The sequence below is a fragment of the Thermobia domestica genome, chromosome 5 (assembly GCF_964235325.1).
Source record: "Thermobia domestica chromosome 5, izTheDome1.hap1.1, whole genome shotgun sequence".
Classification (NCBI taxonomy): Eukaryota; Metazoa; Arthropoda; class Insecta; order Zygentoma; family Lepismatidae; genus Thermobia; species Thermobia domestica.
In genome coordinates this window covers 116,162,504-116,180,903 of record NC_137458.1, presented here as the reverse complement: position 1 = coordinate 116,180,903, position 18,400 = coordinate 116,162,504, and the positions used below count along the sequence as shown (strand labels likewise).

Genomic DNA, 18,400 nt, shown 5'->3' with positions numbered 1-18,400 from the left:
ACTGGAAGAAGATTCATCTCAGACGTTTAAACAGTTGTCTCAGACTCTAAATGTTGATGAATCAAGAGTTTAGAATCCATCGGAATGATCCAGAAAGTGGGAAACTGAGTGTCAAATGATTTGACGGAAAGAGATATTGCGAAACGTTTACCCATTTGTGAAGTGCTGCTTCAAAGACATAAACAGAAATCGTTTTTGCATTGCATTGTAACAGGCGATGAAAAATGGATTAGTTACGACAAGGTGGGATCAAGTCGGTGTAGTTAATTATGAGCTGCTTTCACCGGGTCAAACGATGCATGCTGATCCTTACAAAATACAATTTCCGCATCTGAATCAAGCACTTCAAGAAAAACGACCGGAGTATGCCCAGAGACGACAAAGCGATTCTGCTCCATAACAATGGCAGACCACGTGTTGCAAATGTAGCTTAAAGAAACCTTAGAGGGATTGCGACGGAATGCCTTGTCCCACCCGCCATATTCATCAGACGTCGTTCCTTCCGACTACCATTTTCGATCCATGCTGCATGACCTTTCTGAGCAACAATTCAGAACTGTCGAAGATATCCAAAACTGGCTCGATGGGTGGAATGCCTCACAGGAACCCGCATTTATCTATCGCGGAATACATTTGATACTCGAAAAGTGAGAAAAGGTTGTGCCTGTCGTGGGACAGTACTTTTATTAGAATATATTGTTTTGTTCTTGTGGAATGACAATTTATCATTGGTATTTAAAAAGCTGCGAGAAATAATTTAAGCACTCAACAGTACATTTTGGTACTTCTTTGAATGCATTCAGCATCTCCCCCAAAATTGTGTAACACATAAGCCTCGCATTTAATGACATATAAAGTGTTTCCTCGTTCATGCGTATACCCACCGCCGCTGACGCACCTGCTTCCAACAGACCCACCCCCTCGCTACCGCTCGGGTCCACTTGCTGCGCTCCTGTCCTGACTGGGATCGATAGCATTCGTGATTTTTAGTGGTCACCTAGCACAAGTTGGTTCGTATTCTATGCACTAGTTTTTATGCCATATATCCACACTGTATTTTGAAGAATAAACTCTACCAAGTGTGCTAGGGTCACAACGTAGTATTTTTGGGAGAAACTAAATAATATTCATTTTTTTAATTTCGATTTTCGTCTGGTCCGGCGATACAGCAGCGATACCTTGCTTTTACTGGCCACCTAGCATAGATAGGTTCGTATTTTTACACTACTTGGACGCAATATTTACAAGCAAAATGGTGAAGTTTACTTAAAGTGAACATACACGGAGAAATTCTCAAGAAACGACGTCTGAGGTAAAGACAATGACTTTCTTTATAAATTTCACACGTTTTAGCCTAAAATACTGGACCTACTTTGCGGCACGAAGGCCCTAATATTTAATAGTCATCTTTCATATGCACTCACTTCGGAATATATGCCCTCACTTCTTTTAACTTTTGTGTAGCTCTTGTAATAATTTTACTCTGGTAAAGGTAAAATACAGCTGTTTTATTATATACAGTATATATTGGGTATTATGATTCTAAATAGTTGTGTAAGTTCGTCTGCACGGATTAGCCATTAGTCAATTCCTGATTTATCATCAATATATGTATAATGTATTTAGATATATTAAAATGCTCTAATATTTCTTACATATAACTAGTAGGTAATTCAGTCATAACTTACCGTATGCAAAATATAAGTTCTAAACACTTCGAATGATTCCACGAGTGTTTCAAAATATAAACAATTGAATCTAACGCATGCAGATATGGTTTTGTTTCCTTGATGTTGCAATATTGCTAGTTAGACACAAACCAAATTACTAAGATAAAATTAAGACGCTTTAAAACTAAAATAACATAAAATATTTAATCTTTCAAAATTGTTCATGTTTTCGAATCTATTGGCAGTTTGTTGAGCTAGTTTTTACTTGTTATAGATGCTACTAGTTTAAAACGTTGCGTTTTATTTATTATTCCTAGCGTAATTTTCTTCGATATCTGCGAACACTGATACCAAATATCCGTCTGCATGTTGCAGTTAGTTTTGGTTGGTTGATCGGTGACGTAAGGGGGTAATCATTTTTAACATAATCGGATTTTAACAACGAACTTTGGTAAAGGTTGTTTTATTTAGGTTAGTATTAAAATGCTGCACACGATGCCATAGTGATTTCTATTGTGAGTTAATAGAAAATCAATTGATCAATTAGGCATGTATTTGAGTTACTATCTTTGTTTGGCAAATGAATTATTACTTGGTAAGGTTCTACCCCTCTTTATGGGGGCGTACTTCAATTCATAAAGTATGAAGTACTCTTAGCAGAAAAACAAATCTCACTGTCTTAAAAAAGAAGTTGAATGAATGGGTTCAGATATACTTCAGGAGGGATGAATGTAAATACAATGTCTGGACATACGACATAAATAGTTTCACAGTGTAAAACTAAGACTTCCAAACTATGTGTAATCAATGCATAAATTTGAATTTGAAGTAGTGCATCTACAAGTACTGGTTGTTGCAATAGGGTAATAATAAGATAATAGGATAATAAGATCAAAACACTATTTGCTACATCTTAGTGCATTTATCGGATATAGTATACGTAAAGCAGCGTCAGTTCCCGAAGGAGCTGGACGCTCATACTTTTAGGGATTATTCATTGAGTATCTACGAACTTACCATGGGGGTAACAAAGCGACTTTTATTTACTTATCGACTGATACGAAAATAAAAAAGAACGTACCTGTACTTTATATCTGCATGTGTAGTGCCCTTGTACTTTAACTATGACTATGTGTGTGTGGGGGGGGGGATTTAACACATATCGCATGTCTTGTGCACATGGATACTTCTTACTATTGCACTACGTAGAAAATTTATGGTATTTCATGTAAAGTGGTAATAGAACACAGAAGAAACGCAGATCACGGCTTAGATATAGCGTAACCAAATCTAACATAAGTAACCTGAATTAACCAAATGTTAGTGGAAATAAGTGAAATTCTGTCATTTTTGTTGAAAAATTATGCTTGAAACCTACAGGTATACAATCCTGCATTAATCAGTAAAACATTCGGGTAAACTTTACAAGACGCGCTCCAGCTGCGCATCGATAAGTAGGGCCCTTTTAAAAAGTATAGTAAAGTATGGTAGGGTAGAGTAGAGTAAGATATAAATAAGTAAGGTGGGGTTAGGAACGGGTTAGCGTGAGGTTAAGTAAGTTTTGATTCATTTTCATAAAATTATTAGTGTGTAATTTCTCGTTTCTGAGTAAGTATACCTGCTGGAGCGAGCGTTGTAACGTTAACCCAAACATTCAAGTTTATAGGTTTATTTGCTTCAGCTCTTCCGAATTTAAAATGTACGTAAAAACACATTAGGAAGAAATAATAAAGAAACTAAGTCTGTCCTGATGGATAACAGTAAGAAATGATATAAAATGCAATGAGCTGATCTGTGCGGTACTGTATACCTACTCTTGGGCCACTCTATATAACATAAGCTAAACTACTTTAAACAGAAATTACCAAAATTTTATTTTATTTATTTATTTTTTTAAAAAAAGAAGAAAGAGCTGGACCGCTTCTGCTAAACATAGATCAAAAAAAAAAAAAAAGCTAAGCTTTCACATATAGCAGCTTCGGATAAGACACACATGAACCATTTTTAATATATTACTCGTTACCTGTTGCTTTTTAGTATACCTTACCTATTAAACTCATATAAAAATACTTCTTTCCTGCGTGCTATTCCACTCAATGGCGCATACTTATATTCATGGAAAATGTGTTTCTTTTAGCACGACATGCACTAAATGAGGAGCTCCATTTCTGGTTACAGATTGACTTCAGGAGGATGAGTATAAATACAGTTTGGGCGAATAGCATAAAAAGTGCACTGCATAAAACACGAATTAACATGTGCTATGTCTCCACTGAAAAGCATGAGTTCTATCTAACCGATTGAGGACAGGAGCGCAGGAAGGAGGCCCGAGCAGCAGCAAAGGGGTGCTTTTAAGGGAGCAGGCGCGTTAGTGATGATGGGTATATACATGACCGATAATAGTGGGAAAATACTTTAAGTAACATAAAATACATACCTTGTGTTGCACGGCTATGCGACGCTTATATGATACTATCTTGACATAGCATTTTGCTTCATCGTGTCTTTTCTATGAAGTATTACGACCTAACTAACGCATTTTCTATTTCGTATTTCTACCTTGTTATATATTTCAAAGGGGGTCCATAAAATTTGGGCGCAAAACCTTTTATCCAAATAGGTTTACCTACCTACATATGTTATAATGTATTGCATAATTTGACCCTAAATATGAAGATAGGCACTGGAAATTTCGAAAAATTTCCACAAATAATTTTGCAAAAGCTAAAGTAACAACTTGAACACAGTGAAGTTTCTGCATATTATGCACAACTTGTCTCTATCAGTTGAAAAGAAATGGGTAGAAACTGCAGCAAACTATTGACTATTCGGTCTCCGTATTGTGCGACTTAGTTTTAAAAGAATATTTTCTTTTAATAAAATAATACATATGTAATAAAGACATGTAATAAGTGTAAATAGACGTACGGTTTTCGTTAATGTTTTTATTATTTTAAAGATGTCACTGTCACTGTATATTCATACTACGCTGTGTACTTTTTTTTTTTTTTTTTTTTTTTTTTTTGTCAGAGTCAGACATTATTAAATTTATATTAAAATGTGTACAATACTGTACATATTTTCATTTTCTATAATAAATTAATAAAACGCATGGTTCAAGACAGAAAGGATGTTTATTCAGTACTAGCCTGTACCAAGAGATCAGAAGAAACGAATAAGAGCTGGTTTTGGAATAAAAATGCTGTTTTTAATGGTATGGGTGGTTCAGAAAGTAAGCATTTAATGAATGCTTTTTTGTTATTTGATTTGCCCATTACGCCGGATAGTTGATACTCTTATTATATAAATAGAAAACTATTTCAGATTTCATAAAAATAGGCACTTATAGGCACTAGCTCTACATTGAAATAGGAAGAATAGGCTAAATAAAATTTACTGTAGGCAGCCTGTGAAACCCCAGAACAAAATTTTGTCCTTTATAATATATCTAACGTAAAGGAACGATATGATTGGGCAGCATAAGAACAGCATTATTTTCAATGAGGATATGGAATCAGTATGATAGAGTTCTCAATGACTAGCCACGCCGAAACAGCTCATCATGGATTCCTTTGCGCCCAAACGGCCTGCTTCGTGTCAAAGGTACGATTCTGATGTTTTTTGATTATTTGTCCAGTCGTATTGTGAAATCAAGTAACATATTTCTTCTCTGAATTTTACAAATTTATGCTCCATAAAATGGGATAGCACCCAAAATTTTGCCCAATTTCAGTACATTCAGTTCAGATGCCACTCTCTTCTTACTAGTTTCCATTCTGTATTTCTATCCATTAGTGTAGCATGCACGTCCTAGGTTAGCTGATAAGACAGTGTGTTTAAAATCCTGCCAAATTATGCTTTATTACTTTTTTACTTAATATTGCATCAATATGCAAACTCATATGTTCACCATTTAACCTTGTTTGTCTCCCTAGTTAATCACCCTACACTGATAACTTCATTATCCCTGTTGTTACAATCATGCTTACATTTCGTCTGATTCTGTTCATTTTTCATTAAATTTTGTATTTCGTATCTCATTAAATTTTGTATTTCGAGAACGCCGTCTGCAGCAGTTAACTTTATACAAATATCTTGATAGCATTTACCGTTTTGATCGACGGAAGTCAGTGTTGAAGCTGAAAGTAATAGTAGTCTTAAATCACTTTCGGTTTCGGTAGTATGTTGCGGATAGTCATTATATGTTGTCTTGAGACGCTGAATCGTTTACAGAAAATAGTTTCTCGCTATCTGCTACTATTTTCGTTCTATGACGATAAACGTTGAAACCGGAAATGACTACTAATTTGAATCACTTTCGGTTTGAATAGAAAGTTAAAGGAGCAGGTGCAACCTATTCTTAGGATGCTGAAGCGGTTGCAAAAACCACATCTTGATAGAATTTCCCGCTTTCTGCTTTGCGGGAATCAGTATTAAACAGGAAGTAGTAAATTTGAACCTCTTTTGGTTTTGGTAATGAGTTGTGGATAGTCACGATACGCTGTGTTCTTACTCTGAATTGTTTGCAAAAGACCGCTTCTTGCTATCTGTTACCGTTTTCGTCCTATAAAGATAAACGTTGAGACCGGAAATGGCTATCTTGAACCACTTCCGGTTTGAATAGAGAGTATACAAAGGAGATGAAACCTATCCATGGGACGCTGAATCGATTGCAAAGAACCGAATCTCTATCTATTACCATTTTTTGTTCTGATACCTAACGATAGACGAACGGATGACATACCCGTTCAATACGACTTCTGGTACTTATGCATAGCATAATTTGTAAGTCTAAAATTACAGTTCGTAGAACATGAACTAAGTTAAAAGTAGAAAGCTACTTGGGGTAGTCTTGCGGTGATGGCGGTCCCGGAATAGACCCGCATGAACCAGCTTTCAAAGTTTTATTACTATTTATTAGTTATTATGTTAATATACCTTGCCTAGAATTACTTCTCTTTGTTTTTCATTGTTCACTCTTAACTATTAACCCTGCGTTACTCGCGCACGGTCTCACGTTCCGGGCATAGTTTTTTTTTTTTTTTTTTTTTTTTTTTTTTTTTTAATAATAGTTAATTCATCGTTATAAGTTGATAACACGTGTGGACAGTCCGTATAGCTTCCGTTTCTACCTCTCCAAGTCCAGAGCAGCGAAGATAAACCTTCGTCGTGAACTGCATATGAGAGTTCGAAGAGCAATGGAGTTCCAGATCATCAGCAACCTGCAACTGTCGAAGGTAATGCTGCAAGATGCTCGTTTTGGTCGTGGAATCAGAACACAAAAACCAAATTTACAAGTGCCAGATACAAGAAATACATCTGTGGAGAGCATACAGGCCCAAAAGCAATGTTTTTTGATAAGTTATTTCCAGTAAAAAGTTTTTTTTTTTTTTTTTTTAGTTAGATATTTACTTACAAGTTTTTAGTAGAGATTTTAAAGTGCAGCTGTATTATTGCATGTAATTACGTAAAACATGTAATTACCACTAGCATACTTGCTACTGTATTCAATATTAAAGTTTTCCGTAAATTTCAACGTTTCATTTCCATTATAACCCAATTTTAGCAATAAAAAGAAAACACGGTCTCTCAGTCCGTGCGCGAGCATTATTGCAACTTTTCTAGCGCGAGTAACGCAGGGTTGATCACAAATACTTCTTGTTTTCATGCCCTTTTTGCTCTTTACTAAATACGTATACGTGTGTACTGCGCAAAATTAGTACCTTTCAAATGTTAAGTGTTGCAAACAATGCACTTTTCACAAGTAACGAAAAGAATGAATCCTTCTCATATTTCCAACCAGCACTATAAACAGCATTCTATTACACTATTATATAAATAAAATTTTAGAGGGAATTTTAAGGCGAAACCCTCTATCAAATACATGTCTCATGGACATCAAAAATTACAAAACGCTTACTAAAATATTTCTTTCGTGTAGTGGGTTGCCAAACGAAGAAATACTTATATTCATGAAATATGAATTTCTTTTAGCAAGAAATGAATTCTGACTGCCTTAGGAGATACATATTTCTTACGAGAGAAGTTGCATTAATGGGTGCAGATTGTCCTTAAGAGGGCTGAGTGTAACTACACATATGGAATAAAAACTGCAGTGAATAAGATACGGTGTAACTTAAAAACACAAACCAACTTGTGCTAGATAGCCACTGAAAGCACGAATACTGTCGAACTGAATCAGAGCAGAAGCACAATAGGAGGTGCGTCCGCAGGAAACAGCCGCTTCAGCGACGGTAGATGTACGCATAAGCGAGGATAGTGGAAAAGCACTACATGGCATAAAAATATGCCTTACGTATGCCATAACTTTGTGACACTTTTATAATCACTTTGTACACTCCAATTAGCTCTTCACTTCATCATGTCTTCTTTATGGTTTTCATTTCATATTTCTACCTTTTTTCACATATAAGAGAGAATATTCCGATAGAATTTGATTACTTATGTGATCCTATTATGAAATCAATCAACATATTTCCTCCGTAGATTTTACAAATTTATCACCCCATAAATTGGGATAACATCGGTGGCAATTTATTCGATTAGCTACTTACTGAGGTTCAGGTTTACAGTAATCTGTCTTTTTAAAATAAATGCTTGGCTTTTCGTATTTCAAATGATTCTTTAAGGCGTTTTGAACTGTTATTACCATAGCACATGCCCAACTAATTGCGTACAGATTGACAATATGCGTGCAAACTGATGTGTTTTCCTTTAGGGTCCAGACGTATTCTATGAAAAGACTGTGCTAAAAACAGAAACCACTAAAACCAACCAGTCACAATCCTATGTTTTTGCATTGTAGTTATGTGGTATATATTTGTACGCTTTTCATAATTTGTTAAGCACTCCAAAAGTGAATCTGGACACAGGAATGCAACTTCTCACACAAGAAATAATTTATCATGTAGTAGAAATGCATTTCGTAGCTACATAAATCATGAATTCGTGTATGAAGCCGTAAAATAGGATAGCACGGATGGTAATGTATGTGCGTGTACTTACTGATTGGGGTTCACTGGATATGACGCGTTCCAGTAATTCCTTATGTGCATCGAAACATAGGATTGGTTAAGATGTAATTGCGACATCTATGTATGATGATAAGGCAGTTTCGTGAGAATTTGGTCTAGATCAGTGATGACCAAGTGGCAACCCACGAGTAAGTTTCATTAATCTCACGAACCCAATGAGAAATTCTGAAGAAGCAATAATTTCCTACCTTTTCAGTTATACGACTGATAAAGGTAGGCGGGATCTGCCGTATATATTTGTTTCGTTTTGAAAGTAGTACTCTTAAACAGGGAGGTAAATACGTAAATCCAGAATTTTGAATGATTCCTGCAGACTAGTCACGTTATATTACATCCTACTAGTTAAAAGCAATATGAAATGTCAATTTCTTATATTATCCACTTTCTAATTTTTTGTTATAGTGTGTTACAAAAATGTACTGCTCACCGTTACGGCTGGTATAATTCAAGGAATTTCCAACCATTCTCTAAGATAGTCACAGATCTTAAATCGATTAGTGTAATTGAAATCATAATGGGTAGAGAATATTCGAGTAACGGGTAACATTTTGAGGTGTAATTATTTTGATAAATAAAATACCTCATATATTGTTTGTTAATGGCTCTCGAAGATCGTCGAGTAACTTCATTCTAATATAATATTTTATTTTAGAAAATCATAAACTGCGGAACATAATTTCGTTTAAATGAAAACGTCTTCTTATTGCACACTTACCGTATTTCGATAATTTCAATTAAATTAGACCGAATAGTTGTTGTGTCATCATGTATTTCTCCAAATAAGTTGACAGAAAAGATTTTGATAAATTATAGGATTGTATCGAGACCAAGAGTTCAGTGTTTTATGATAGTTTAAAAACAATCAGTGAATATACCATTTTAAGGGTTTAGTAAGAAAACCAATAAAGTAATTTCGGTGCACATGTAGATATACACCCTGCTTCAAAAAAAATATAGTATTTCGAATGCATATATTTATTAAACTTCAAGATATACGAATATGAAATTTTACACACATATTTACGAACCTCTCAAGTTCAAATTATCGATGTTCAATATATCCTCCATCAGCGACACGAACAATATCACATCGACATTCAAATTCCTCCCATACTCGTTCAAGCATGTCCTGTGTCACTGATTTTATGGTAGTACGGATCCGGTTCTTCAACTCTTCCACGTTCTGTGGGAGTGGTGGTACATAAACGTCTTTAACGAAACCCCACAGGAAGAAGTCACAGAGTGTCAATTCCGGTGACCGTGGAGACCAGCTGAGACATGTCGCCAGCTCCTTGACGACCAATCCAACGGTTCGGTAGAGTTTCATTCAGATATTCACACACTTGGCGACTCCAGTGAAAAATGAAGTTGTTTTCTTTCAGCCTCGTGTAACAGACCGACCATCGGCTGTTTACATTGGGTCCGTATTGTTATGTGTACCGGTTGAAGTTGAAGTTGGTTCCCGCATAGTATTACTGTGCCCAGTTTTGTTACGTGTAAGTCTACACTAATTTAATGTTAATTCGTTTTATATTGTTAGTACAAGGAATGGCACAAAAGAATACATGCACTCAATTTTGATATGAGATACGCACGTAAACACATCCGGAAATCTTTTTAAATCTAGTCCTTACTGATTCACTTCAAACTGTAACCGTTTCTTTAACGTCCATATCGTATTCTTAGCTCACACATACGAACAATTAATATAAGTAAAATTAAATATTATTGAAAATTCTACCTTAAAAATTTACCGAATACGATGTAGTTATATTTCATTCATTTGTTACTTACTTTGGCTTTCATTTGTTATATTACATTACTGCTGATATGGCGATCATTCTGGTTACTCCCACAAGAGGGCATTTGAGTCGCTATCGAGCAATCGCTGTTAATAAAGATGGCGACCATATGCAGTTGGCAAGTAGCGGTCGCCTTGACAACCGAGTAAATAAGACCGGGCAGATATAGGTGAGTTAAAATTTTTATCATATTTAAAAGCTATAGAATCCGGATATTAAATACCATGCATAAATTAGTTTGTTTCGAAGGCTAAGTGTCGGTATTGACATGTAATGGCTATAAATATTATTTCAATCGTAGTCACATATCTAGTATCGAAAACACGTTTATAAAGGTCTGGTATTGTGAGAAAGATGACGTAGTTCACCACCATGAGGTAAAGAATACAGAAGGCGGTCTGAGTTAGGCTCCTTTAAATTTCGGAAAATTCGATAGCTAAAGCAGTTCTGGAAGTCAACCTTGTCTAAATTTTAATATTTTGGTCAACCTGAATAAGTAGAAAGAAAAGGAAAAGAAAATCGAGGAGCCTGACTTCAAAATTAATTTAAATACCTTTAGGCCCAAGGCCGCCAAATACCATCTCCGCCATTACTGGTGAGGTATAGTGATGGCAAGGGGGATGTAATTTTTCAAAGTTGACGACAATGGGCCACACGGACGGTCTCCTACGACTGTAGGGTATCGAACTGGTGATCCAGTGGCATCAATTTTTGGAGTTTAAGAAGTGGGTATACGAAACCTGCCTATTGAACTGAAAGATTGGACTTGCATAACCTGTGGAACCTTCCTAACTGGTAATATCTTTTCTCTGTTTTTCTTGTTCAGTCATGAAGTGCTTCAAGATCACTATGCGTAATTAAATCGAAAAGCGTTACGCGTCTTTCAAGCTCATTGTCATAGTCCACTCATGTACTTATAATTGCATGCCATAAGCATGTATGATCGAAGTATTAAATCTTATGTACTTGATACGTGAACCTGAAAATCTTGTGTGTTGACATGATAAACTTTACTTTGCACGCACTCCTCCATAGTAATGTACTTTGAGATTCTTGTTTTTTTGAATGTTTAGGTTAGGTAGGCTTAATCTAAATACATTGATACATTATGTCCCATAATGGTGTTTTGTTTCGTGAAATATTTGCTGTAGGTTAGGTTAGGTAAAACTTAAATGTGTGAACCACCATCTTTATTAACAGCGATTGCTCGATAGCGACTCAAATGCCCTCTTGTGGGAATAACCAGAATGATCGCCATATCAGCAGTAATGTAATATAACAAATGAAAGCCAAAGTAAGTAACAAATGAATGAAATATAACTACATCGTATTCGGTAAATTTTTAAGGTAGAATTTTCAATAATATTTAATTTTACTTATATTAATTGTTCGTATGTGTGAGCTAAGAATACGATATGGACGTTAAAGAAACGGTTACAGTTTGAAGTGAATCAGTAAGGACTAGATTTAAAAAGATTTCCGGATGTGTTTACGTGCGTATCTCATATCAAAATTGAGTGCATGTATTCTTTTGTGCCATTCCTTGTACTAACAATATAAAACGAATTAACATTAAATTAGTGTAGACTTACACGTAACAAAACTGGGCACAGTAATACTATGCGGGAACCAACTTCAACTTCAACCGGTACACATAACAATACGGACCCAATGTAAACAGCCGATGGTCGGTCTGTTACATTTTTCCCGGCGGCTTTAAGAAAAAAAAATTTTTTTTAACTACTTAAAACATCAACATTTTTTTAAATTTTTATTTTATTTTTATATATTTTTTTTTTATTTAAAATCTTTTAACAACTCCTCTCTCTTTCCCGGAGAGCAATTGAACAATTTTACATTCGATAAATTTTGAGTCGGCACTTCTCTCCCCTCCAAATCTTTTAAAGAAACAGAGTTGTGATGCACTCGAGTCACAACAAAAGGCCCCGTGAATACAGGCATGTACTTGTGTGTGACCTTCTTAAATGCATCTGATTGAAAATGGGTTTTAACCATCACCAAGTCCGTTTCCTTAATTTCAATCACATTATTTTGCGACTTTCGTTTCCGTTTTGATAACCAACGGGGTTCCACCTGAATATGCCGTTTAGAATTTTCTGTTGTTTTCAATTCAGAAGGCCATGGAAAATTTTCTCGAAATCTATCGGCAGCTGAAAAAGAAATGAACACCTCCGCAGGCGTACATCCAATGGTACTATTGTAGGAATAGTTTAGCAAGTCTTGTGCCGTCTTTAGCACTGTTTTCCACTTAGTGTGGTTATGGCTGCACAATAATCGAATGATTCGATTGAGTTCTCGATGCGAGCGTTCCACGATGCCATTCCCAGAAGGGTTGTATGGCGAGACCAAGATGTGTTGAATTTGGTGATCATTACAGTAAGTCTTCCACGTGTTCGAGAGGAACTGTGGGCCCTGGTCGGATATAATAAAATTTGGATAAGGGAAGAGATAGAAATATTCCTTTTCTAGAGTCCGAACAATCTCAGCAGCTGTGGCAGTCCTCAACGGCAAATAACATAGAAACCGTGAATAAACATCAACAATTGAGAGGATGTAGTAGAATCCATAACTACATGGCAATTTTCCCACGAGATCTATGCATAATTTGATATGTGGCTTATCTGCCTCAATATGTAGATCCTCACGAGCAATAATTCTATTGGAGAACTTCGTTCGGGCACACAATTCACAATTATTGATGAAATTTTGGAACGTACGTTTTTGTCCTTTCCAGAAAAACAATTCCTGAACTAATTTCAAACATTTACTAACACCAAAATGCCCCGTTTCATGAACTTTCCTAATCGTTCCCTCAACCAATAACTTTGGGATTACTAGCAGCCAACGTTTCGTTTTTGAATTTTGAATATAGATCAAATTATTTACTAGACGAATTCGAGAATCGGCATTGTCTGACATTTTCGCTTTTAATTCGGTACAGTACTTATCACCCGCTTGCATTTGCATTAACTCATTTACAGTAAACCACGTACTATCATCATAACAAACAAAATTAACAGAATTAACATGATATTCTTCAGGTTCGGCAGGGAGCTCCGGAGTATTGCGACTCAATATGTCGGCTATTTTATTGTCCACCCCTTTTATGTGCTCGAACCGAAGATCGAACCTCTGTAACTTTAATAAAATTTTTGTGGTTCGGGGATCTAAGTTCTGTAACGTAAAAGCGTATGTCACTGCGCTGTTGTCACAATGGACTGTAACTTTTCTACCTAAAATATAATATGAGAAATGTTCGCATAGAAACAATACTGCCAGCAACTCCAGTTGGAAGATCGAATAGGAAACTTCATATAACTTTAATTTTCTACTTGCATAGCCGATAACGAGAAGTTCTCCAGTATCATCATACTGAGCCAGATAGCCAGCCAAATTCTCTAGTGACGCATCTGAAAATAAATGAAAGGGTTGATCGAAATTGGGTTGACTGAGCGCTGGAGGCTCACTCAACAACTCTCTCAATTGTTGGAACCTATTCAGCAATTCCTCAGTTAGACAATATTTCTTGTCTTTCTTCAGCAAATCGAAAAATGGCGCTGTTAAGGCCGCAAACTGAGGAATAAATTTCCTTCGCCAAGAAAGAATGCCTAATGAGGACCTAAGTTTATTCTTAATTTTAGTGCAAAATTTCCCAAAGGTTAAAAATTTTCAAAGTGACTTCCAAATAATAAAGCGTTCGTCCAGCTTAGAACCAAAGCACATCACAAATTGTAAAGAGAAGTAAACCTATCAGTCCAGCCTTCATATTCTTAACTATAAATACTGGTATACTAGAGGAAGACTATCTTTTTCCCGAAGCCGCATTTCAAATGTACACTGGACACCTGTCGTTCTTAACCGAACGAAAAGAAATTTAGAAAGTTTGCCAAATATTATAATTTTAAAAAGTTCAGCTCGACTCCTGTGTTCAAGATACATTTTACTTATATTTCAATTCGCTGTAATTCCTTCTTCTTCCTTGAGAATAAAGTACGATAATAAATTTTAAGGAAGGCAGTACAACTCACTTCATCTCGAAACGAATTCATTTTACATTTAAAATATTGTTTTGAGGAGAGAAGTTTCAATTGAGCAAACATCACTTCCTTTTTATGATAACTGCTCAATCTGTTTTCACGAATTAAGACCGAGATAGCTAACAAAATGGGAAACTTTATTGTTATTACTGTTAATGTCATCAATCAATTCTGCTGCGACTAGAGAATGCGGCGATACAACGAAGTGGTACGTTTGAAGAGGACAGAGGAATCATCATTGGACCCGACCAGACTTAACTAACAGGTAGGTTTATACTGTTAAACCATACATTTCCGGTACCGCATACTATACCGGTACGTAAACAACTTCTGAATATTCTGAATTAGTCCTAACAATCCCTTTTTAACAGAAATTATTCCGCGGGTTTAGCCAAACCGGAAGATTTATTTATTTATTTATTTTCTTTAAGCTGAAATTATTATGCTCGCTAATCAAAGGAACTTGAGTCAACTTGCCACTCCTTTACAAAATTTCAGTTCTTATGTTAAATAAGTCCACTAAAAGAGAAGTTTCTAGATCAAATTTCTAAAATCCCCATTTTGTTAATGCATGTCTATTTTACCTCCTACGTTATTCATAGAACATCATGAACATAACTTAAACCAATAGAAATACAACAAAGAAGAAGAAAACAAAATTCAGGGTTACAATTTCAATTGCAGGAGGCGCTAATACAGGCGGTGAGACTTTTGCCTGTCCTATCCTATGGAGTGCTTCTAGCCACTTCCAACAATATTTTCCAACTATCATATGTCTCCGCCCCTGGCTAGAGCAATTTCCAACTAACCATCTAAACAGTTTCAATCTACTTATATTAACATTAATAAACAATATCAAGTCAGGTTTTCCTATCTCCTTTCTCCCCTTTCGAGATCTACTCATTCTTTTGTTATCAGTATCGAGAAAATCATCAACGTCATCACCACTCAGTATGTGAATCTTTATCGTATCGACTATACTAGACATCGCTACCCTGTCATGCTGCTTTCTTTCATAACCGACATACATAAGAGAGCTATTGTTCACATCATCATGCATTACTGGGGTTTCGTTTATCAAATATTTACTGACACGTACATTAAATCTACTACTACATACTAAATCTAAACCTAAATCTACATTTACATCATCATAATAATCATCAGTCTCATCATTTAAATTATCCTTAGTCACATTTATGTGAGACTTAAACTCAGGCGCTTCTAACGCAGCCCTGTCATTTTCTAAACTATTACTTATTTTATCTGACACACCGCACAAATTATTTACTAAAAGTGTATCCGTGTCTTCAATATTACTGTTTATATATGAACCCCTAGCTCTTATGTCTAGTTTATCATTCGTGGTTGCAGTTTTAACTTCTTTTTCAAGAGTCAATGTCGATGACGTTACAGATGACAATTCAGATGCTACTTTATGTTCTAATTCTCGTTTGACAGCGGATAAATCCAACTGCACACTGGAGAGAGACTCTTTAATTGTACCAAGTCATTATTATTAGCATCTATTTTATTATTTAACTTGTTTATATCAGATTTTAAATCATTGTTACCAGCATCCATTTTACCGCTCATAACTGACATTTCAGTTCTCAAGTCACCACTCATAACTGACATTTCAGTTCTCAAGTCCTTAATGATGTCAATCAACGTTTTAAGCAATGGTGCTCCATCAATTCCAATTTCAGGTTCCTCAACGGTTTGCTCAATTTCTGTAGCTAACACCTTATCTAACTTACAGTCAAAACAAACCCAATTACTATCCGGGGTACGTAACATTTCCTGTTCTTTCTCAGGAATATTGAGGCACCGGATATGGAACCATAGGTTACAAGTTTCACAGCATATGGATACACTGTCGCTGTACTTGTTTCCACAACATTTAAAATGTTCGGTAGAACCATCTACACTAAGACTTTCTTCACTCATTTTCATGAATTGGGTCACGCGTCTAATAGCTCATTATCATCAATCCACTCATTACTTCACATACTTATCTCAGTTTGGCACACAAAACAATAATTATAAAAATATTAATACATATCCTTGGCTAAGGGTCGCCAATTATAACAAATCGTTTTTAAATCATAGTTTCTTAACGCTAATTATGGAGCTGAAGTCGCTAATTATAACAACACCATCTCAGGGTATTGAAAAAAAAAATCAAGGTTATATTAGACTTAATGTTCAGGTTGCGTTAGCTTTAGCAAAAGAGAAGGAAGACAATACAATAAAGTTATTATCTATCATCAGAAGATTTCCAAATTCTTGTTTTGTGGCCAACCAAGAAATAAGAATTAACATTGTCCAGCTTAATTAGTATATATAAAGAAAATAAGCAATTAGAACCGTCTAAGTTCAAGTTGATGAATTGCATTTGAAATCATAAAGTCAAATTCTCAAGACTAGTTTATTTGTGCCATTAGTTAACGATTACAGATTAAAAACCATTATAACAGATTAAAAAAAAAATTTGTGTCATTAAACATTTGCCTCCATCATGGTATCTCAAAGATACTTTATCAACATCTTATATGGAAATATGTTATCATAGTGGTTTAACATATTCATATTATCAAACATGATTCTCAACATTGATACATATAGGAAATTCTTAATACTAAAACAAAATTGGCGATCCATCCTCTCTACTTCTATATTTCTAAATAAACATCTTAATTGAGCGTTCATTCTTTATAGTATCCCTGTCGTATATCAAATGAAATACAAACATAGGCCATATCATTACTACTACAACGTCATTCTTTTAACTTAAAGTGAATAAGTAGCATTATTACTTCACATTAGCCTATTCATCATTTTCATAATACATATAACGTAGAAAGCACTGCTATCAATGAAGAATGAAAGATTTACAAATGTATAGTGAGTGAAAGAAAAAAAAATCTACTCGACAGGTTCAAATATTAAAACGCCTTTCCAACTATTATTATTTTAACTTATTATTGTTTCTGTTCATAATCAGTTAAGCTTGAAGAGGGATGGATACGCGTAAGGAATCATATTCTAATTGGGTGAAGCAAGTTGAGACATATTCCAACGTTATTAGTTTCGATGAGGCAAAATATATGTTTAATGGATAGGCACGTAACTATAATCATGGCACGTTCAAAGTAAACATCTACCTACAGAAGAAAAAAAAAACGTTGCACGAAGTGATAGTTTTAGAAATAATGATATTAAATCCAAAGGTATGTCCAAATAAAATTTCACCGGATCAGCACAGACCGATATCAACATCAAAGAATACGTTAATTTTCTCTTAAATTTTTCCTAACCTACAATACTAAATATATGTTGAGAAAACAATGTGACAAGACACATGAAAGAGAATTTTAAATTACGAGTATATTACGAGATACTATGAAAAGGGCACATCACTAAATAATAAAACACGTTCAAAGTACAATTTTTCCGATTTCACACATATTGCGCATGTAGAAATGTATTACAAATCAATATTAAAGAGCACACGATGAAATATGGAAAGCGCACATACAAAATATATTACGAAATAATATCAAAAGGACACACGGCAAAATATGGAAAACACGTTCAAAGTACAATTATTACCGGCTCTACACTTACGATATACTTTTCCCTAACCTACACAAATGTATTTTAAAAAAGGACACAGTAGTATATATAAATGAAGACACTCCCAAAGAAATTTCATCATCATTAACACTTATCAATGACATACGTTACGGAGCATTTAATATTCTAACATAAACCGTCAAGTTATCACAAGTGCGTTCAAAGTGAAGTTCACC

General features: G+C 35.1%; 2 protein-coding genes across 6 annotated transcripts in view; one reads left to right on the top strand and one right to left on the bottom strand.

The window, feature by feature from the left end:
* Positions 1 to 1,870, bottom strand: part of Trmt61 (tRNA methyltransferase 61) — a 224,387-nt gene extending 222,517 nt beyond the window's left edge. Inside the window, exon 1 of one of the 2 annotated variants that reach the window (XM_081758961.1) lies at positions 1,689 to 1,870. The gene's annotated coding sequence lies outside the window, so the exon portion shown is untranslated. The remainder of the gene's footprint in view (positions 1 to 1,688) is intronic. The other variant, XM_081758959.1, reaches the window with a different exon arrangement.
* Positions 1,871 to 1,999: 129 nt separating this feature from the next.
* The window catches only part of LOC145686061 (putative glutathione-specific gamma-glutamylcyclotransferase 2), a 39,478-nt gene continuing 23,077 nt past the window's right edge, over positions 2,000 to 18,400 (top strand). The window contains exon 1 of one of the 4 annotated variants that reach the window (XM_081758964.1): positions 2,000 to 2,141. Coding sequence is in view for 2 of the 4 variants with exons in the window: in XM_081758963.1 (XP_081615089.1) it covers positions 2,220 to 2,265 (46 nt within the window). In the remaining 2 variants the exon portion in view is untranslated. Of the gene's footprint in view, positions 2,142 to 2,171; positions 2,266 to 18,400 lie in introns of those variants that run through there. The other 3 variants (XM_081758963.1, XM_081758965.1, XM_081758962.1) reach the window with 3 other exon arrangements.